At 47.9% G+C, this 22,742-nt stretch overlaps 3 protein-coding genes across 3 annotated transcripts in view; 1 reads left to right on the top strand and 2 right to left on the bottom strand.

The window, feature by feature from the left end:
• The first annotated feature begins 7,733 nt into the window (after positions 1 to 7,733).
• VPS4A (vacuolar protein sorting 4 homolog A (S. cerevisiae)) lies at positions 7,734 to 17,489 on the top strand. The gene is made up of 11 exons (XM_006878658.1): positions 7,734 to 7,898; positions 11,400 to 11,511; positions 11,591 to 11,738; positions 13,075 to 13,136; positions 13,216 to 13,335; positions 13,791 to 13,947; positions 14,501 to 14,649; positions 15,008 to 15,089; positions 15,348 to 15,567; positions 16,612 to 16,752; positions 17,309 to 17,489. Exons 1-11 carry the CDS (start codon positions 7,878 to 7,880, stop codon positions 17,408 to 17,410), a joined length of 1,314 nt encoding a protein of 437 aa, XP_006878720.1. The 5' UTR covers positions 7,734 to 7,877; the 3' UTR covers positions 17,411 to 17,489.
• A 2,555-nt stretch (positions 17,490 to 20,044) lies between these two features.
• PDF (peptide deformylase (mitochondrial)) lies at positions 20,045 to 21,402 on the bottom strand. Its single transcript, XM_006878882.1, has 2 exons — positions 20,826 to 21,402; positions 20,045 to 20,202 (listed from the first exon to the last, which is right to left on the bottom strand). The coding sequence occupies exons 1-2, from the start codon at positions 21,400 to 21,402 to the stop codon at positions 20,045 to 20,047; spliced, it is 735 nt and encodes a 244-aa protein (XP_006878944.1).
• Positions 21,403 to 22,109: 707 nt separating this feature from the next.
• The window catches only part of COG8 (component of oligomeric golgi complex 8), a 6,882-nt gene continuing 6,249 nt past the window's right edge, over positions 22,110 to 22,742 (bottom strand). The window contains exon 5 of the mRNA XM_006878881.1: positions 22,110 to 22,540. Within this exon, the coding sequence (XP_006878943.1) occupies positions 22,110 to 22,540 (431 nt within the window). The remainder of the gene's footprint in view (positions 22,541 to 22,742) is intronic.

Raw genomic sequence — 22,742 nt, 5'->3', positions numbered from 1 at the left:
TGAGTAATAATATAGGCATTCCTATACTGTAATAATATGAAATGAAATTTATTTTATATTAGTAATAGACCACTTAAATGGCTGATTTAAAATCCTTTCTTTGAGATAAAAAACAAACTATCGATATCAGTCAGTACTATTAAAAGATGGGAGCACAAGGTAAGGTACACTAAATAGGCACTTAAATCTGTTTCTTCTCTTTTTGACACTATGCAGGTAACTGGAGAATGGTGGTTATGTATTAAAATAGTGTATCAAAATTGATGAACCTTAGCTTAATCTCTTGCCACCTCTTCTTTCTCACTTCATTACTGAACTGAAGCATATTCTAGTTTTACAAGTGAATCTATATTTGAAACCTTTTGTAGATGACTGCTTGCTCTCCAATAAACATTTTATTATATTCAACAAAATCTACCATATGGACCGTTACCCTTGAATGGCCCCAGAACAGACTGACTAAAACTAGAAAGCTTTGTTAGAAGAATAATACTTCATTATATTGCAAGATTAAGTATCCTGGTAGATTTCCAAATCCTCTAAGTACCTTTCCTAGTTTTGCAGGTTTTGTCCCTCCATGTCATTGACACAAATGCTGAAGTTTTTTAATCCCTCTTTCTCTGAATCATGTACTGGAGCTATATTGATCTGTCACCTTTTCCAAAGTCTCTTTTTGAGTAGACAGAATGTTCTTTGGAGACTTGAAGAATTTTTGAAAACTGTAAATCTAATTTATGGTGTTGCTTTATGTATTCTTTCATTTGATAAGAATTAATGTACAGTTCTGCACCAGACACAATGAAGGGTCTAAAAGAAAGTCCCAACCCTCAAGTAGCACATAACCATTTTTCAGTTACTGCATGCCCTCCATTTCTTAAGCAAGGATTACATATTTAACCACTTCGCATTTGTACTGCAGCATGCCTACAATTCTGTTTATCTGAAACTGGAAAACTGGAAAATGTTCAAAAGGATGCTTAGGCTTTGATCTATGCCAAGTGCATTTTAGTGTCTTTGTTGTCATTAAGCATGATTTTATTATGCATAATTAGACTTTAGTTTGGGAACAGTGGCATCACTAGGAAGGTACAAAGACAAGGTCCACAACAGATGACACTGTCAGAGAGGGTCACTCTAAAAAGTCTACATTTTTGAGAGAAGTCCTTGAGAAGAAATGTATTTTTGTTTAATAAAAATACCCCTGTAGTTTGGTACAACAAAAGCATTTTTCATAAACCCAGTTTACATGTATTGGTATACACAGCAGGCTAACGCTGCATGCTCATTTACTTTTCAAACTGTTCATGTACTCTGGTCAGAGCTGTCATTGTTACCGAATTAACACGCAATCACAATGGTTTCGTCTGCACACTATATAAGCACAGGCTGCTGTTTGCTATTGTTTTCATTGCTGCAGGTGCTTTCGTGTCAAATTACCTGGTGTTTTAGCTACCATAGTGTGGTAATTAGTACTTGTGAACCTAGATCAAGAACTATTTTGAAAGTCAAGGAGTAATGATAGGAAAAGGAGGAAAATGTAAAAAGGCTCAGTTTCTAATGGTTTAACTAATAATGTAATTCACTGTAGAAAGATTTTACAAATCAGTTTTGTTAGTACCCATTTAATTTAAGAATTATTACATTTAAGGAATTTACAACTATATGACAAGTTGTATTATTCTGTGATTAAAACTGGTTAAGGATACAGATATGGTCTGGTATGGGAGGAGGTCTATGGTGGGTGTTGACCATGAGTCACCTCACTGGGTGACACCACACCTAATGATTTCAGTGTTTACTATCTTAGTAAGGGAAATCCCTACAAAAATTAAGCTCTCTTGCCTAACCTGGATCAGTTCGAAAATCTTAAAGAAGAAATGTTTCATTTATTTCAATGATGAAAACTGTCCAGTTTAAAAAAATTTTTTCCATTTAATTATAAACAGCTAAGCTTCAGCTATTCATTTCCACACTAATGCCTTTAAAACATCACATTAGCTCATAGTTCTTATACATAGTACATAAAATGTTTTTCCAATGATAAAGTCAAAATCTCTAAAACATAGCACAGTCCCACTTATTCTAGAACACTCTGGCATCCAAATTTAGATAAAAGAGGAGCTCTGGTGGCTTAGTGGGTAATTAGTGATGCTGCTAACCCAAAGGCTAGCAGTTCAAATCCACTATCTGCTCCACAGGAGAGAGATAAGGCAGTCTCCTCCAATTTGATTTACCGCCTCTGAAAACCTCCTGGAGGGTCAGCTATGAGTTGATTCTCAGTGTTGCGAAACAACAAAAATAAAGGATTGATACCTTTTCCTCCCAATTTTTCAGACAGTATCAGCCACTTTTATCCAGCTTATTTTATCCCTCTGGTGACCATTTTAGGCAACACATTCCTTGGTCATGCTCTGAAAGTACCTGAGCTGTGTGACTGGAGTGGCATCTGACAGACCCTTGGCGCTCCCTCCTTTGTTATTAAGTGCCCTGGAATTATGCAGATACATTCACTCACACCTTTGGTGTCTTGCTTCTTTCTTTTGACAATCAGGTGCTAATGATTGTATACTATCAGAACCCGCACATATGGATCCTGTCTGTTCCTTCCAAGTAGGAAGACATCTTTTATTTTGGGTGGTTTTGGTTTTTTAAACTCCGGTTTGTGAACCTGCAAAATTCGGGGGAATGTAAATGATTTCCACCAAGTTTCAGGTTTGGTATAATCCCCAATCTTTATTTTCTCCTGACCTTGTAGCAAACCTGCCCTTGTTATAAGAACCAGTCTTAGGGTTTTCTTTCCTCAAATACAGAACTCCAGTGTTATGTTTACAATTTGTCAAATTAATTCAGCATTATCAGACCTTGATGCCCAAAGATATACTTCCCTTTTGGTACCAGATCCCAGGTCTTTGAGAAATAACATGATAAACCACTACCTATGTAGGCCTATTTTGGCTAATCTGTGCAAACTCTGATCCCACCCATGTATATATGTTCTGTCCCATATGACTTTCAGTTTTGTTGAGAATTAAGGCTCAGTAAGCTAGTATAGTAACTTCTGCAAAGAATTAAAAGTATATGATATTCTCTGTTTTTCCCTTCTGTTTAGAAACTTATATTTAAACAAAACTTTTAAATCTCATTTTAAGATTTTAGTTTAAAATCTGGTGTCACCAGGCTAGCAGATCAAAAATCCATGATATAAAACAGGGCTGTGTTTATGTTATTAATGAAAACATTTTTTAAAAAAGCTTTATGTGTACTCTATAAATACAGATACATAGACAACACTTCCCCTTTGAGTTGCATATCAACATACAGCATTGTGTATTACAATGAAAATTTGTAACTTAAGGTTATTATATATATATGTATACACCTTTGTATCCTTTATACTGTAAATAAAATACTGCTTTTAGATTTTTATTTCTCTCTCTCATTTTTCTTTTTATGTTGTAATAGTTTCAAACCTAAAGGTAAATTTCAAAGACATAGAACTCTTACCTCCCCTTTACCCAATCCTGCCATTATTAACATTTTACTCCATTTTTCTTTTCTGATAAGAAATCTCATCACCCAAAATCAAGACACTCTTAAACTGCCAACTCTTAAACCTCTCCCAATGAGTGTATCAGCTTTAGTACAATACTGTCATCCTATGTCCTTCAAATGACACCAGTCATCGAAGGACGTCTTTTTCTTTTCTGGTTCAGAATCCTGTCCAGTGCCTCCTGTTGCATTTGGTTATCATATCCCAACAGTAGCTTCAGTCTGGTTTCACATAATAATAACAAAATCACATAATTAAAGGTCTTCAGTTTCTCTCAAATTCTGTCTTACCAAGATCAAGTCTTTCATTCTGCAGGACAAACCTCCCCATTTAGGTTGCATGATCTTGCTACGGATCAGATGATGAATGCTGGGCAAGAATGCCACAAAGTGATGCTGTGCCCCTTCTGAGGACATCACATGATGTCAGGCAGTCCCCCCGTAGTGAGGCTAACTTTGATCAGTTAGTAAATTTAGTGTCTTCACAGTCTTTCTCTATTTGATTAATGTATTGTTTTGGGGAGATTCTGATCCAGTGCTAAGATGCTGTTCTTCATCAAACCTCTGCCCACCAGCCTTTGCATCCACTGATGTATTTAGTCTTATTTTTTTCCTAGCATGTTATTGTAAGCAAGAACTTCCTCTTCTCTCCCATTTATTTACCTACAGATTTGTTCCTTCCATTCCTAATGTGCCTTCTGCCTCCCATCACTTCCCTGAAGCATTTTTAGCTGAGGCCCTCATCTCTTTCTGCCTTTTTAAAAAAATTATTATTAAATTTTATTAGTTTTAATGAACATTTACAAGGATTTTGGGTTTTCATTCCTTCATTGCTGCACCATTCTCTCTACCCTCCTCCCCAGTTTGTTCTTCTTCCCCCGCCATCCGAATGTCTGTTTTAATTGTCCAGTTGCCACAGTGCTTGTCAAAGCCAGTTCTGATTAATCTCCTTTGTCAGTGTGTTCTTTGCCATTCCCTATCAGTCCTCCCTGAGAGAGACTTCACCCTGATTCATAAGGAAAAGGGGATGGCATATTCTCTTAGCTACTTCCTGCTGAAAAGGGACGCTGTGGGTTTCAGGGTGAAGATCTTCTCTCACTACTCTAAAGGGCCCCTTTGGCAGCAGGAAACACATAGACTATTATCGAGATTGATTTTGGAATTTAGATGCACTGTTATTAATTGTGCTTAGCCGTACATGTTCATATCCTTGAAGATGTATCATGGGGGTGTTGCAACCTAGAAGACACAAATTTAACAAGTTAAAAGTACATGAGTCAAAAATTATGGAAAAGAAAAGATTCTTTCATTGTTTTACAAACCCTCCCCCAGGTCCCCTCCACCATGTAGCCCTTGCTCTAGTCTCCTGTGATGACAGAAATACCTAGTCACATATCTCTTTTAAACAGTTTTCTCCCTCCTCTGTTTCAGTGCAGTATACATTATTGAACCCATCTTACTCAGTCTCTCCCCAACCCCGAGGTTAGTCCCATTCTACAACAGTGGCATCATGCAATATTTGTCCTGTGCCTGGGATATTTCACTCAGCATTAATGTTCTCCAGAGTCAACCATTTTGAATAATATTGCATGAGTTCCTTGTTTTTCAATGCAGCTTAGTATTCCATTGTGCGAATATACCACAGCTTCTCTAGCTCTGTTTGTTGATGGGTCTTTCTGCCTTCTTTGCTGCATTCAGTACTGCTGTTCCTGTCTTCCCCCTTCTCATTTTTACTAGTTTGCATACATTTATTCATGTACATTGTGTTTCATCATGTACATTTTGTTTTATACAATCTTTCATTTTCCTCCCTTCTTGTAACTGCTCTTTTCTCCAAGCCACTCTGCCAGTTGTTCCTCTCCACTTGTAAGGCTGCACCGCTTATGCAAACTCACTTCCCCTGGCCAAGAGATTTGAAAGCCCCAGTTCTCACTCCCCAAGAACTCTTACTCATGCCCAGATGTCTCACCTTTCCTCTGAGGTCCTGATGCGGCAAATGGAACGTTTTCACAAGGATATCAAAAGGCACCTCACACCTTGTATCTTACCTATAATCGCACCAGTATTTGTCACTGGTTTTTGTCCATGTTCTCTAGCTCAGCAACTCTGCCAGCCAGAAACTCAGGAGTCACCCCTGATCCCTTCCTGTCCTTCATGTACCAACCCATCTTCAAGTGTTTAGGATTAGTCTTCCTAAATTCACTGTGCACACATTTCTCCAAGCCTTCCCCCCATAGCTTTTCTCACCTCTGTGGACTCACACTACCAACAGCCTGCTTCTCTTTCCCATCTTTTATATCTAGCAGTAGAATTCTCTATCCAGCTACGCACACCTTATTTTAAAATGTGGTCTCCAGTTGTTCTTAGGATGAAAGCCAAACACTTTACTATAAGCAAATGCCTTGTTCTCTTCCTACCAGGTCACATTATACGCATCGCCTTCTTTTCTGCTTCTGGGCGGCAGTCCAGTTTCTTCAGGTCCACCAGTGGCCTCCTGGGGTCTTTGCACAGACTTATTATCTCATTAACCTGGAGTGCTCTTTTCCTCCTCATTCCTCCAACACCCCCTCCCCCACTTCCATGGGAGCCTAGATCTCTATCATAGATTACCTATGTGAAACTGACATAATGTGTGGACACTCAAACGTGGGCCCTGACAGAGTTCTTTTGCCTCTGACTCAGCTCCATCACAGTTCTGTTGACCACGGCTGTACCTCATATTAGCACAGCTGGGGGACTGGTAGGTACTTATTAAAAGAGAAAGAATGTTAACCAGTTCGCTGTGCTGAAGTTCATTCAGGTAAAGCCCTACATTATGGAAGGTGACGGAAAAGGCTGGGGGGGGGGTTTAATATTTAAAAAGACAAAACAACAAAAGGCTTTAGATAGAACCACTGATAATGTTAACAGCTGCCAAGCACTGTGCTTTACTTAAGGTAATTCATCCGTACCTCCATACACACCCCAAAAAACCTCTCAAGCATTCATTATTCTAACACTCCGGGGAAGGAGCCTGGGGAGCGCTGGTGGTGTGTAATCCGAAGGGAGCTGCGCTAACCCAGAGGCCAAATTTGTCCATCTGTTGGAACCCACCAGTGGCTCCGCGAGAGAAAGATGGACAATCTCCTCTCGAGCAATTGACAGCCTCAGAGACCTAGTGAGGGGCAGCTCTCATGCAGTAAGACCGAGTTGATAAGGCGCTCTGGTGGTCTAGTGGGTAGGGAGTTGGACTACAGCACATGCTTCGCGGGGAAAGACTGGCAATTTCCTCCCGATTATCAGCTTCCAGAAAAGTCGGTTCGAACCCGACCCAGTTGAGTGAGGGAGTGATATAGCAGTTAAAGCACTCAGCTGTTCACCAAAAATGGTGAGGGTTTGATGAAAGCTTTTACAACGCCTCCAGCTTGAGAATCCTGTGGGCGGGCCTACTTTCTAGGGTTGCTAAGAGGGAAAAAGGACAGGCATGCAAAGGTTATGCCTGACTGAAAACGAAAGGTAGTTGGTAACCAGAGAGGAAACCTACACGATCGTCCACAAGTTGGCTCCGACTCAAAGCTACTCCTTGTGTGCACGTCCGTCCTGCGTCATCTTCTCAGGTGCTAACGCCGAGCCCACTATTCCAATCACTAAGCCAGTCTTGTCGAGGGTCTTCCTCTATTTCTGCTGACCTACTTTCTCAGCACGATGTTCTTCTCCCGGACTTGGTCCCTCCTGACATTATGTCCGAAGTAAACGAGACAGAGAGCCCTCGTTCTTGCTTCTCAGAGGTATTTTAGCTTCATTTTCTCCAAATATCTCCCCGCCCACCTTGATTCTGGCTCCACCCAAAATGACCCTCCGCCTCCAGGGCTTCCCACAGAGCCCGGCCCCCTCATCCCCGCCCCTTCCTCCCTTCGACCCGCCCTTTTCCTCTTTGACACGCCCCCTCGCTCTCCGACACGCCCCTTCCCTATCCGACACGCCCCCTCGCTCTGCGACACGCCCCTTCACTATCCGACACGCCCCTTGTCCCGTTCCTGTTCCCGCTGACCCGCAGCCCGCACGGCCCCTTCGCGCGCCGATGGGCGTCGCTACTAGGTTGCGGCGAGGAGCACCCCCTGTAGTACCAGCCGTGGCCACCGGGAGGCAGCCGCGCTCCTCGGGCCTGGCCGCTCTGGGCCGCGCTCCTCGCTCGCCTCGGTCTCAGCTCCGGCTTCTCGCGGCCACCCTGCCTGCCCCCAGCCCCGACCCTTCGGGCTTCCCGTACCGGACACAGCGCCTCGACTCTCCGGGGCCGTACCGAGGCCACAGACAGCACCGCAGGGTGTGGGGCGGATCCAGGAGATGAAATGACAACGTCAACCCTCCAGGTACCTCGGCGCGGCTTGCGACGGCGAAGGAGGCGCGGCAGGGCCTGTGGGCCGCGGAGCTGGGCGGGCGGACGGGTGGGTGGGCCGCCTCCCCGGAGCCTGGCCTCGCGGCCCCGTCCTGCTCCTGTGTATCTCCTCCGGGGGTTTCTGTGTTCACGTGCTGGCAGCTGAGGGACGACTCCCCTTGCGAGGCCATCCCCAGCTGGGCCGAGCCCGAGGCTGCTTCGTGCAGCCGGTACCGGCGTGCGGTCAGCCCACCCCCCCCCCCCCCCCGGGCCTGCGGGCGGCTCTTGGGGGAGCTCGAGCCTCTGTCCGGCTGATCGCTCGGGTGGAGCTGCCTCCTGCTTCGAACTGCCCCACGTCGAACAAGCCCTGGCCCCTTCCTCGGTCTCAGGACGGACGACCCCTTCATTCATTCCTCAGGTCGCACCAGGCGCTGCAGGGTGGCGCCTCACGGGTGAAGGATTGACCCATTGCTCTGGTACTGCCAGCCCTGCAGGGCCAGAAACATAAACGTGCCCAGGCACCAGCCCTGGGTTTGATCTGCTCGGCTCCTTACTTAGCATATGACCTTGGGCTGGTTTATTTGCCCCTTCTGTGAAATGGGAATGAGAGTACCCTAATCAATAGTCCTGAAGTGAGGATGGATCGAGATTGAATAATTCAGTTCAAACATTTACAACACTATGGCTGCCTGGTACACGGTTAAGAGCTCCGTAAATGGTAACACATGATAACATAAAGTATTGGAGGAGTTAGGCCAAATCTCGCGAAGGAGAAGCCATTTGGCCAGAACATTGAAGTCTGGTAACACTCCCATAAATGTGGGGAATGGGGAAAGTGGGAACAGAGGCATGGAATAAAACTGCAGTGCTGGACCGTGGAATTAACTAGACCCTAGTCTTGGATCCAGCTGGCCAGCCGCTTTTTTGTATGCCTATGATGAACTAAGAATAAAAATGGTTTTTACATTTGAAAATACAGCTTTATCAAGGTATTTTGTTGTTGTGTACCGCTGAGTTGGTACCTACTCAGAGCTGACTCTCCAGCATCTTTTCAAAGGCAGTCAATTCATCGCAAGAGAGGAAATTACCCATTTTTCTCTCCCAGAGTAGCTGGTAGGTTTGAACTATGTGACTCTGTGTTGGCAGCAAAACTCCTTACCACTAAGCCACCAGAGCTTCCCTTAAGATATAATTTACAGTAAATGTAATTCACCCATGTTTGTTTGTGGATATACTGTGTAGAATATTTTCATCACTCCACAAAGAAACCTCATGTTCCTTAATGGGCAGTCTCTAATCCCCATGCCCTCCCTGGCAAATTATTTAATATAAACTTTCTATTTGTAATATTTGCCTTTTCTACACATTTTATATATGTGGGCTCATATGACACATAATCCTTTCTAACTGTTTTCACTTAGCATAATCAGAAGTTAAAAATCATTGTGAAACCAACTCATAACTGACCCTCCAGCAGGTTTTTAGAGGCTCTCCAAGGCCTGGAAGGAGATTGCCCATCTTTCTTCCGTGGTACTTTTGGGTTGGCAGTACATCTCCTTACTACTAGGCACCAGAATTTTCAAAATTGGAACAGATTTTTGGTTCTTAATTTGTAAGCGGTTAGGGGAAGGGGCGGAAATTAACAGCTGTTTGGTGGCCTGTGGAAATCATGCAGGTCACACAGCCTGCCGTGTCCGGATGAGTGTCTTTGGGAGCACAGCCTTGCTCAGGCTGTTCCACACCTTCTTTGGCTTCTTTTGCACTGCAGTCACAGAACTGAACACTTGCAACGGACTGGATGGCTGGCAATCTAAAATGTTTACTCACTGGCTCTTTGCAACCATGTCTTCACGTTCATCCTCTGGAGGACTTGTTACTAGAGGCACAGCAGGGCTGACAGTTTTGTTTGTCACCTTACCTTCCTGTTACACAAAACTGCTCCTCTCCTGATTGAAGCTGAGGGCCTCCTGCACGTGGAAAACTGCAAGTGCAGGAAAAATCGGATGCACTCTTAGGTGTCAACATTAAGGATTTTGACGGAGGGAGGGCCTGCGTGCTCCACCTGCAAGTATTATTCTGGGCCTCACTTTTCAAAAGGACTAGAGGAACCCAGGAGTCCCTGGGTGGTGCAGTCGTTAAGCATTAGACAGCTAGCTGAGAGGTTGGTGAATCAAACCCACACAGAGGTGCCTCACAAGACAGTCTTGGGGATCTACTTCTGTTTTCTGCCTCATGAATCCTGTTAGGTGAAACCATGGGGTCACTGGGAGTTGAAAGGGGCGCCTTGCACCTAATAACAGCCATAGCCACAGTGAAGCCAGGGTCGAAGCAGACCGCTGGAGAAGAGTGAAGCCCCAATTTCATCTCAAGGGTCCTCGGGGAGGAAGACTAGATACGTAATCATCTGGGTGGTGCAGGGCTCCTAGCCAGTGTGTCAGTCAGTAGTGGAGGGGGCTAAAGCCAGTGGGCTCACACACACCCATATTCGCCTTGCATCTGGTCAGTCCACTTGCCGTCAGCCTGGCCTTGCTCACTCCAGTCAGTGTTGTCGTCTGCATTCAGCTGAGGGAAGGGCATCACAAATGTCCAGCCCTGCCAGCAGCTGGCCAGGAGGGATGTTGTTTGCTGGGCAAGTGCACAGCGGATATGCACACTGGGGACAGTGCAGTGTTATATCTGACCTGGGATGGTGCTGTATTTGAGTGGGGATGGTGATTTTTGTCAGTGCTTCCTGGCTGGTGAAGCTGCATTTTCTAAAAGTGGACTTGTAGGTGTGGGGCAGCTGCCCGAAAGAGCCAGCCTGCTTTTTGCTCATACTGGGGCACTGCAGGGTTTATCACCAAGATTCACTCTTTTAAGAAGGTTTCAAATGACAGTGCCTGTCAATTGACAGCACATATTTGTCTCTGCTGTAACTTTTCTCACTGGAGTTGCTTGCAGAGTACCTGAGCATCCCTCCTGGGTCCTCACCTTTAGGATGATAGGATGACTGCCTTCTCTTCTGAGCCTAGAGCAGCAGGTAGAGTTAGGCCAGTAGAAGGGACTGAACATCCCTTTAAATCCTTCTTGTAGAACTCTTAGGCTGATGAAGGACTTCCCTGACTGGCTGACTGCTCTCTGGCCTCCATGCAGAGCTACACAGCCAGCAGTTTGTCCAGCATTTTCTGATGCCAGACCCTTGTCGCCTTAGTCCATGCCTGCCTTGTCCCCTTGAGACCAGGTAGTACTCAGTCCTGAGAATGCTCCCTGTTGAGCCCAAACCTGAGATGTTGGCTCAGGCTCTGCTTGCTGAAACCTGGAGCAGGGACTTTCATCCCAGCCACGTGTGCTGCTTGTGAGGTGTGACAGCGAGCTCAGAAAGTGTCCTCTTAGGGCCTTGAACGGTGAGGTTGGGAAGTGGGCTGTCTGCCCTGGCGGTATCTCTCGTCAGTGTTTCCTGCTACCAAGGACTTCCTAGGTCTCGGTGGGAGGACGGACTGTTGTTCTGCCTTCCCAGAAAGCCATTGATCTTGTGACGAAAGCTACCGAAGAGGATAAAGCCAAGAACTACGAGGAGGCCCTCCGGCTCTACCAGCATGCCGTGGAATATTTCCTGCACGCCATCAAGTGTGAGTCGCGGGGGCCTGCCACAGAGCATGTGCAGGAGGAGGGCAGGGACCCTCCTTTCACTCTCCTGTCCCCCTGCAGATGAGGCACACAGTGACAAGGCCAAGGAGAGCATCCGAGCCAAGTGCATGCAGTACCTGGACCGGGCGGAGAAGCTGAAGGATTATTTACGGAACAAAGAGAAGCATGGCAAGAAGCCGGTCAAGGAAAGCCAGAGTGAGGGCAAAGGGTGAGTGGACGTGGCAGCGGGCAGCAGGGGTGCTGGCAGGGGTGCCAGGTGTCCAATCCCTGGGACCTCACATGCCACTGCTGTCCTTGGTACTAATGCTTTGCTTATGAAGAATTCTCATGATACTAGTAATGCATGCAGCTCCTTTCATTAGATTCTTTCTAGAATACTTTCATATATATAAGTATATGTAAGTATAAGAAGCCCTTTCATATATATGTAATGTGGATTAGTGAATAAATGTGCCATGCTGCTACCCAAAAGGTTGTTCAAACCCACCAGTCACTCTGTGGAAGAAACATGGGCAGTCTCCTTCCATAAAGGTTGACAATCTCAGGAATCCAACGTAGGGGCACTAAGAGTTGGCACTGACTCCACGGCAGTGAGGTTTTATATATATTGTCATCTGTCATTCCTTTGGATCTGTGCAAAAAGATGCTGTGGAACCTCGGGTACAAATTCAGACTGATGGTCAGGATGAAACCACTCACCCATGTCTACATGTGTGATTGTGGACTTGGGCTGGGATACCACTCCACTCCCAGTGCCTCTAATCCCCTTGTTTCCCTGCTTGTGCTATAAGGAAGAGGTGCAGTGACTTGGGCACCACCCTTCGAAAGCAGCCTGTCCCTACAAACCTGAATCCTTTGCTCTTGAATCTGTTCTGCCTCATAGCAATCCTATAGGGCATAGTAGCTCTTCCCCACAGGGTTTCCAAGCTGGTGGCCCAGTGGTAAAAAATTGTGATGCCAACTTACAACAACAACTCAGAGTTAGGCAGTTCAAATCCACCAGCTGCTCCACAGGAAAAAGATGGGCATTCTCCTTCCTCACAATTTACAGCCTCCAAAAACCCCCTGGAAGGTTGGCCACGAGCTGGTTCTAACTTGATGGCACCTAACAATGGTAGTCTTTGCAGAAGAGTACTACCACATCTTTCTCAGAGCAGCTAGTCAATGTGAAACATCGACTTCCAGCTGAGTACTTAAACACTGTGCCACCAGGGCCCCTTCTACTTGGCACTTGGTAAACACTAAATACACTGTCCTTATTGTTAAACAGTCATCATCTTTCTCTGCACAGAGCTGGCCCATGGGCGGCCTGCCCATGCCAGGTCTCTGGTTCACAGTCAGTGCTCTTTCTATACAGCCTTTCACCTGAAGCTACAGTCCTAGGACTCCTAAGTGGTCCTTAAGACTACTCTAGCTCAAGGTCCCAGGTCAGCAGACAACACAGGAAGCAGCAATGTCCTGGCCTCTGGCGCCTCTCTTCCAGCAGGGAAGGAGATGATATACAGGATGAGATGCCAACTTACAATCTTTGTCTCCTTTCTTAGCAGCGATAGTGACAGTGAAGGGGATAATCCAGAGAAAAAGAAATTGCAAGAACAACTGATGGGTAAGAGACTTAAGGCCCCATGGCAGTGGGAGGGGGACCTTGGCCAGGCTTGAGGCTGAAGACCTGCCTCCCTTCTCAGGTGCTGTCGTGATGGAGAAGCCTAACATTCGGTGGAATGATGTGGCTGGGCTCGAGGGGGCCAAGGAGGCCCTCAAAGAAGCTGTCATTTTGCCAATTAAGTTCCCACACTTGTTCACAGGTAAGGGTTGAGGCACTGTGGGCCCAGATTCTGAAAGAACTCCTCAAGAGGTATCCAGAAGCTTGTGGAAACTTGACCCAAAAGGCTGAGCCCTGAGCCTTCGCAGAGGAAGAGAAGCCCTAGGGACTGCTCACCCGGTCCTCTCGGCCTTGTTTCTCTCTGCTGTCAGAGACACTTGGGATTAGAACTTTGACTTGATCTTCCCAGTGGGTGGCAGAGTTGGGAACCAGCGCCAGCCAGCCCACGTCACTTTGGAAGGTCAAGGGAGGGAATTAGCAAGGACTTGGCCTAAGCTCTCAGCCTATAATTTGGCTCTCTTTACTCCTTTGCTTTTATAATCACTTGCCTATGGAGTCATTCCTGCCTTGTTTACAGTGTTGACAGATTCTCTGCTTTTCCCTCGTCTGCTTGCCCCCATCAGGAGGTACACTCATTGGATTTCCTCTTTATTGCAGGCAAGCGCACCCCTTGGCGAGGGATACTGCTCTTTGGACCCCCTGGCACAGGGAAATCCTACCTGGCCAAAGCTGTGGCCACAGAAGCCAACAACTCTACCTTCTTCTCTGTGTCTTCCTCGGATCTGATGTCTAAGTGGCTGGGAGAAAGTGAGAAGTAAGTCAGCCATCAAGGCCTGCTCTGTGGGGCCCTGGGCCCAGGCCTGGTCCTTCCTGGCCCCTCTCAGCCACTGCCTGGGTAGCTCTTGGTGGATATTCAGAGAAAGGAGCCAGGAGAGAGAGCTTGCTGGCTTACTGGATGGGACACTGTCTTGAACAGGTGGTTCAAACTGGAGGGGAATTTGGGAGGAGGTATTCAAGAAGGGAAGGAGGAAGAACTTGGAGTAATTATCAGCCCATGTCTCTGCTGGGACTGCTGATACACTTCAGTTAATGTATCCTCACACCAGCTTTCAGATGATGAAACTGCAATGGTCAGAGAAAGGGAAGGGACCTGTTCTAAGCCCAGAGCTCATGAATGGTCCCACCAAGTTAACACTGATACCAAGGCTTACCCTTCCTTTTGTTGCAGTGCTACCATGAGTATCTGTCACTGCAGTTTTTCTCCAAAGCTCCAAGCCTGACCCTTGTCTCCACTTTCCCATGGGAGGGACTAGAGGAGAAAGGTGGTGGAGGGCCTGGGTGAGCACATGAGTTTTTTGCCTGCACAGGCTGGTAAAGAACCTGTTTGAGTTGGCCCGGCAGCACAAGCCCTCCATCATCTTCATCGATGAGGTGGATTCCCTGTGTGGGTCCCGAAACGAAAACGAGAGTGAGGCTGCCCGCAGGATCAAAACAGAGTTCCTGGTCCAGATGCAGGGTGAGTGCCAGTCCTGGGTCCCCATGTTGAGTGAGCTCCACTCCAGGCCAGTGTGGGGCTTCCCTGCTTAGCTGGGGTTCAGTTTGTTCGTCCTTAGGGTGAGGGAAGTCCTGTCGCAACTCTGAAGGGCTCCATTGGAGAGGGGCTATCATGGTCTGAGGTCTTTTCCGCCTGTCCTTCTGCCCCTCCAAGACCAGCAGTGTCTTCATAATAGTGACTCCTCCTAGGCCAACATGTGGTTTAATTTCACGTGGGACCTCTGCCCATGGTGGTTTCAGGTCATCAACACACAAAGCTCCTGAGGTCTGATCATCAGCGGTTTTTCAGAGTTCTCATCTTTGTCTCTTTTGTTGCTCAGGGGTGGGAAACAACAATGATGGGACTCTGGTTCTTGGTGCCACAAATATCCCATGGGTATTGGATTCAGCCATTAGGAGGAGGTGAGTCTTCCCCAGCAGGTGGCAAGGGCTGAAGTCTTTCTCCAGCCATTGCTCACGTACCCTGGGCAGCCCCTCAGTGCAGCCTGAACCCTCTGCCACCTGTGTTCCCGTGGGGAGCCAACCCTTTTCCTCAGTCTGCTACTTCAGGGCCTTGTTGCTGGCAGCACTGGCCTTACAGTCACCTTTCTTCTTTAGAATCCCTGTTAATTACCATGCCACCATCAGCTCTCAATTCTTGCTCTGTGTTTGGCTCTCCAGGTTTGAAAAGCGAATTTACATCCCGTTGCCAGAGGAAGCTGCCCGGGCCCAGATGTTCCGGTTGCATTTGGGGAGCACACCCCACAGCCTCACAGATGCCAACATTCACGAGCTGGCCCGGAAAACGGAAGGCTACTCGGGTGCAGACATCAGCATCATTGTGCGGGACTCTCTCATGCAACCCGTTCGCAAAGTACAGTCGGCAACACACTTCAAGAAGGTGAGCGAGCTAGCGAGCAGGTGTGTGGACAGTTCTACCGTGAAAAAAGGACCTTAGTTTCTTTGCCAGCCCCCTGGATTTTCAGGTGGTGCACTCGCGGGGTCTCAGGGGCCCACACTCCCTCCTGGCTATCCTCCTGTGTCCGTAGCTGTGAGCAGCCAAACCCTTGCAGGCAGCTCTGCTTCTTCTGCATGGCAGACACCTTAGAAACGTTTGCCAAGCATTGGCTATAAAATGAGTTTGCAGAAATTCACTCATTATTTAACAGGTCTCAGCTGAGAGCCTCCTGTGGGTCCTACCCACCATGTGCCAGGCACTACTAGCGAGACAGGAGTGACCACCAAAGAGAACAAGCCCTGCCTTCCAGCTGCCCCATTTCTGTTGGATGGAATACAAACAAAACATTAGTGTCTAACCCTAACCCTGACTGGGAGCTAGCACAGGAAAGAGGGACCAGGGTGGCCGAGGTCTAGAGGGGCTGGGTGTATGTTCGGCAAGGACAGGCACCCTAAGGTGGCACTACAGGTTAGGCAGTAGGCCGAGAGGATCAGGGAAATGCTGCAGTGGCAAACTGGCTGGTTGGAAAAGCATTTCTAGTCCGTTAGCAAGGAGTGTATTTGATCAGCAAGGGGGATAGTTGCATAGAACTTAGAAAACTGGGGCTTAGGCCCAAGATTAAGTTTCTCTCTTGTCCACTCTGGAGTTGCTGTGGCTCCGGTGCTTCTACCATTAGACTCAGTTGTGACCCAGGATCTGGCAGTCATTTGGGCTTGGCTTATTTTGTGCAAGAGGAACTGGTACATTTTTGTCAGCACGATGCAGTCATTTGGGATGACAGGCTTTGAGGTTGATGACTGCAGCATGTTGACAGTGAACCTCTGAACTCAGCCTGAGAGCTTTAAAGGCACCAGGCCCTCCTCAGACATCTGGTGGTCTAGACACTTGGGTGTCCTCCCTGCCAGCACCCTCACTGGGATTCAGAATGTACCTTCCTGCCACTCACCCCTCACTCACAGCAGCCACTCAGCACCCGTTTGGTTTCAGGTCTGTGGCCCTTCCCGCACCAACCCTAGCGTTATGATCGATGACCTCCTGACCCCGTGCTCACCAGGTGACCCAGGGGCTATAGAGATGACTTGGATGGACGTCCCTAGTGACAAACTTTTAGAGCCTGTGGTTTGCATGGTAAGTTATCAATGGGGAGACAACTGCAGAGAACCGGGGCATGGACCCAAGAGTTAAGTTTCTCTTTTGTCCTCTCCTGGGCTGCTTTGGCTCTGGGACTTCTACCATTTGATTCAGTTGTGACCCAGGATCTGGCAGTCATTTCATTTTTCTATTATTTTTTTTTTTGCAAGAAGAATAGCATGTGCCATGAGTTTGGCTTTTTTTTTTTTTGAGTTTGGCTTCTTTTGCACAGAAGGAACTGGTATGTATTCCTCAGCATGATTTAAAGGCAAAGGCATTGAATAGTCTTGACTTCTCCTTACCTTAGTTTTGCCAACTCTTGCACATTTCTTTTATGCAAGGTGAGAAAGGAGAGGGATGCTCAGGTTTTCAGAGCAGAAAATTGGTCCAGCTAAAAGTGACAGGAAGTCTCAGAGGGGTCCCTGTCATAGGTGACACTCAGGAAGAATTGGGCAACTGTAGGGAGCTGGGCGAGGTGACCTCAGGGGAGGCTGGGGACCCAGTGCCTGGCCCCCAGCTGCCTGACCCCAGCTGCCTGCTCTTCCCTTTGCAGTCAGACATGCTCCGGTCTTTGGCCACCACTCGGCCCACTGTGAATGCCGATGACCTTCTGAAAGTTAAGAAGTTTTCAGAGGACTTTGGACAAGAGAGTTAAAAGCTTTTTCACCTGGTGACGGTGGGAGGCTGACTGGGGAAATCCACAGTACTCCCCATGCTGGTAGCCAGACAGCTTCCCCTCCACTGTCTGGCTGTTAGCAGACAGTGAGCAGGCAGGGCATCCCCGGCCAGGCTGCAAAAAAGCTAGAAGCACCAGGCTCACACAGGAAGCGGCTCCTCCTCTCCTGAGATGCTCACCAACCTCTTCTGCCACCTTTTTTTTAAAACAAAAAAACACCCAACAACCTTCCCTCTTGTTTTCCTAATTTAATGCTGCTTGAATTTTTGTCTTGTTTATAAATAAAATTACCTGGAAGCATCAGAGTGGGAGCAAGCCTGCTGGGGGTGGGGCCACAAACCTGCAGGACATTTAGACCCAAGTGGACCTGGAGGAGGGCCTGGCTGGTACCCTGGTCCCCAGCTGCCTACACAGCCCTGTCCCCTACCTGGTGTGCATCCAGGGCCCGGTCTTCCTTGGAGGAGGAGATGGTCTGTGGGCCGAGCTGTCAACATGAAGGCGTAAGCGGGTTCACTGCCCCGTCTTCCCTTTGAATGTGACAATACAGCCTAGCCACTGCCCCTGGGTCCTTGTCCTGGGTATGGCCTAATAAATCCTTTTCCCTCTGGAGCCTGAGTGGTCTCATCTTTGACTCTTGTTCAGGGCTCTTTAATGAAAAGACTGGTTTTTGTTCATGAACAGTCTGTTGACTCCTTCTTCCTAAGACCTCATATTTGGCCTTTGAGGACTTTTAGGAACCTGGATGGTGGTTCTCATCCAATCTCCAGATCATTGATAAACTGGGAGGCTGTGGGCCAGACCTGGCCTGCAAGCCATGTTCTGTTTGGTCAGCTATCAACACGTAAAACTCAGAAGTCACACTGAGCTTCCGAGTTCCAGGCAGCAGTTCATAGTTTTAGGACCTGCATTCTCAAGAGGCTGTTGAGCTAGAGCTGTGGTGCCAGGCTGCCAACATGGGGCACGGGCCTGCTGGAGGGCCGCTGTGTAAGAGCAGGGCCCGAGAGAGACTTTGGATTTCCATTCATTGTAGCACTTTTCTCCCTGTCCACCCCCCCCTCCCCAATCCCTCCGTTCGCTCTTCTCTTTAAAAATTCTTTCATTATAGAGCTGTAGTGCTGGAGAAGAGTATTGAATACACCATGAACTACCAAGAAAACAGGTTCATCCTTGAGAGGGTTAAACCAGGCTCCTCCTTGGAGGCAAGGATTCTGGGGCTTCGTCTGACATACTTTGGACATGTTGTAAGGAGGGACAGGTCTTTGGAGAGAGATATCATGCTTGGGAGGGTAGCGGGATGGTGCAGGAAGGTAAGACCCTCTATGAGGTGGATTGATTTAGTGACTGGGGTAATAAGGATGGGTGTGTCAGAGGCAGTGTGATTGGCACAGGATAGAGTAGGGTTGAGGGCTGTTGTACATAGGGCCACTATGAGTCACAAGCGACTTGATAGCACATAACAACAATAACCACCCCCCCAAGTACCCTCCACTAATGCAGCCTTCATTCTGGAGTCCTGTCATGACAATAATACCTAATCATGTACCCCTTTTAAACAGTTCTCTCCCTCATCTGTTTCAATGTAGTATATATTATTTAATCCCCTCTTAGTCTCCCCTCACCCCCGATGTCAGTCCTGTTTTACAATAGTGGCACTATGCAATATTTGTCTTTTGTGACTGAGATAGTTCCCTCAGCATAATGTCCTCCAGGGTTACCCATTCTGTATTTCATTAGTTCCTTGTTTTTCAATGCAGCATAGTATTCCATTGTGTGACTATACCAGAGCTTTTCTATCCATTCTTTGTTGATGGGCACTTGGGTTGTTTCCAACCCTTTGCTATTGTGAACAAAGCCACAATAAACATGGGTGTGCATATATCTGCTTGGGTGGCAGTTATGGTTTCTTTAGGGGTATATTCCCAGTAGTGAAATTGTTGGGTCAAATGGTATTTCTATTTGCAACTTTTTGAGAAAGTACCATACTGTCTTCCATAGTGGTTGCACCATTTTACACTCCCACCAACAGTGAATAAGGGGTCCAGTTTCTCATTAGCCTTGTGTAAAAATAACTCAGTGAAGACTGTCTTATCTCCATTTTTAAGGAGTATTTACATCAATTATTTGGGACTACATTGTTATAAAATTTTGGCTGCGGGAATAGATGATTTTTTTTTAAATTTATTATTTTGTGTGTGCTGTCAAATCAGATCTGACTGGTATAGGAGACTGCCTCTCCTCTGGCAGAGCATCTGGTGGATTCGAACTGCGTACTTCTGGGTTTGCAGTGCAGCTTTTTACCACTAGGCCACCAGAGCTCCCCTGATAAATCAAGTCTTATGGTCCTTTCTGCTAAGAACGGCTCCGTATTCTCCATCTCTCCACACAAAATTCAGGAAAAGCTCATTGCTTCAGGTTTGTTTCTCTTCTCTAGATGAGTGTGGTATTGTGTTCACAGCTGATTTCAAGCTAACACCTGCAGTCTCTTCCTGCAACCTGGCTTCGCATTCCACCATTCTGGGCAGGATCCTTGCCAAAACCAAGTGGATGCCATGTGCCCAGCTCAAAGCTGGAGAGTGGGAGGTTTCCAGAACCCTCCCAAGCTGAAGGACAGTTTTAGTCATTCACTTCCATCCAGTGGATGTTTGTCAACGTCTTGCTGTCCATTTTGTCAGTGAACAGGCAGCCCTGCAAATGGTCCATCTCGTGCTGGACGATGCGAGCTGCCCATCCACTTGCTTGCCATACCACATGCTTTCCCCTTGGGTCCAACCCTGCAAAGGGAGTGACAGCCTCGTTAGAATATGCCCAAATTTTGTAACCACCACTCCCAACCTCTCCGCATTCCCAGAACCCTTCCGGGCTAGTTCTGTACTCCCAAGAGCAGTATCAAAAAGCTGAAGTAGACAGCAGTCCTATTTTCCCTAAAAAGATAACGCAGGGTAAATTACCAAGTGTTCAGTGGGGCTGTCACCTCTGAGGATTAGGTAACTGCCTCTGTCTTCCAAATAACTGATGGCAACCAGAACTGTTTGGAACCAAGTGTGCTCAAGAGCTGCAGCCATGCCAACCCTGGCAAAGAACTGCGTTCCACAAGCATCCTGCAGAACGGCACTGAGCAGGGCAAGGCTGGTCCCATCCCTACAACATGGCAGATCTAACCGGGCCAGAACTGTGATGGAAAGGTTAGGAACACATCTGGGCCACCCTAGGAGCCTCTATCCACATCCTCCCTCTCAGCAGCTCTGCCCCATTACAATCTTAGTCCACTTCCGGACCTGCGCTCCATTCAATGATGCCAAAAGACTCAGGTGATTTGTCAAGTCTGCCCTTTTAACTAGGACTTTGCAGAAAGTCCTAGGCGAGAGGGTGCCCCAGGGTCCCCACCACCTCGCACCTGAGATCTGCACGGCCTGGAAGCGGGGCACGCAGGCCAGGAAGCCAGCGAAGCTCTCGCAGCCCTCGGGGAAGGTGACCAGGTGACTGTCCAGGACGCGCAGGCTGGGGTTGACAAACACGCGCAGAGGGAAGGGTTCCATCTGGCGGGCCTCGCGCGTGCGCGGAGAGTAGCTTCGGAGAACAGCCTCGGGGAGCTCCAGGGCCAGCACCTGCAGCGGCACCCCGAGCTGCGGCGCGCTCAGCCCCACGCAGTGTTGACGCCGCATCACCTGCACCAGCCGCTGCACCAGCCGCTGCAGTTCGGGGCCGGCCAGCTGCGCCGGCTCCACCGGGGCGGCCACAGCGCGCAGCACAGGGTCCCCCACTTGACACACGTGTGCGTAGGGCGGCTGCGGCGGGCCCCGCACCAGTCGCCTCACGTAGCGCCAGTAGGAGCGCGTGCGCGCCGGGCCCTCAAGACCCTGAGGGGCGGCTGTGGAGCTGCAGGCGCGGCCAGCGCCCCATAACCCCGCCGACCCCACGATCCGCCACGCCAGCGGCGACCCCAGCACCAGCGTGGGCCTCAGCCAGGTCATGACGAGTCCGAGCCGGAAGCCACCGCCAGCCGACTTCCGGTTCCCCGCCCCCTCCACGAAGGGAGACGCAGTCCCCTCAAGCCTCCAAGAAGCCAGGTTGTGCCTCAAAAATATAATTATGTGTATTGTATTGAAAAAGATGAGGGAAGGAACAGATTAGAGGTGAGCTATGATTATTATGGTTAGCACAGGAATCCAGAATTAAGGTTGCATAGAGAAGTTTACTCGGGGTGCGGGGTGGGGGAAGGGATGGGGGAATTGGACACTAATGAAGGAATTTTTTTTTCCGGAGAGGGGAGCGAACTGGTGGGGAGGGCTGGGCAGGGAGAAAAGTGTGGCAATGAATGAATGAAAATCCAAAACCTCTGTAAATGTCTATTAAAATTAATGAAAAAGAAAATATTTCTCCTAAAAACAAACCCCCCCCCCAAAAAAACAACAAAAAAAACAGCAGCTATTTGCTGACAGTCGGATAGCTTTATTTTTAAATCCCACATTCTGGCTATATAATCATTTACATTCTACTTATAAGCAGGAAGCGCTCCAGGAATTTACCTGCCAGTGGATAGCTGTGGGAACAGCCCTCCGCCTCTCCTCTGCTTTCCTAGTAAGATGAGGCGTCCCTAGCTCAGTGCCTCCAGCCGCAGCAGGTAGAGTCCCTGGTCACCCAGGCACTACAGGACCCAGTTTGGGAGGGGAGACAAATGTTAAGTCGCCACAGTAGGCAGATCAGTCTGCAATGCCTCCTCCTGCTGCAGCGGCTCCCCCTGCAATGGAGGCTCTTCCTGCAGTGGGGGCTCCCCGTGCAAAGGTGTCTCCTCGGGGAGCAGTAATTCCCCTTGCAAAGGTGGATCCTCCTGCAGTGGTGACTGGGGCAGTGCCCCCCCCTGCGGTGGCTCAGACTCAACCACCTCTGGGTGGTCACCCAGAGGACAACCTGAAATGGCAGGTGCTGCAGGACTTGGCTCTTCGGCTTCAAGTTCTGGGGCTGCAGCTGTGAGTTCAGACATTACTTCCTTCTCATCTAAAGAGAATACCATCTCTCTCTTTGGCAGTATAAAGGCGAGAGGCTTCTGGATGACACTGATGTTCACGTGCCCAAGTTCCCCGTATTTGAAAAGCTGAGTGGGTGGGACACCTGGGCAGGAAAGAACAGACAGTGAAATGTATTATGTATTTATAAATTAACTTCAGTATGTTGTTGTTATGTGCCATCGAGTCGTTTGCGACTCATTGCGACCCTATATACAACAGCCCTAAACCCTGCTCTATCCTGTGCCAGTCTCATTGCCTCTGACACACCCATCCCGATTACCTCAGTCACTGAATCAATCCACCTC

The sequence above is a fragment of the Elephantulus edwardii genome, unplaced genomic scaffold, assembly GCF_000299155.1.
Source record: "Elephantulus edwardii isolate Elephantulus edwardi_28Jun2011 unplaced genomic scaffold, EleEdw1.0 scaffold00001, whole genome shotgun sequence".
Lineage (NCBI taxonomy): Eukaryota > Metazoa > Chordata > Mammalia > Macroscelidea > Macroscelididae > Elephantulus > Elephantulus edwardii.
This window is presented reverse-complemented; position numbering and strand designations above follow the sequence as displayed.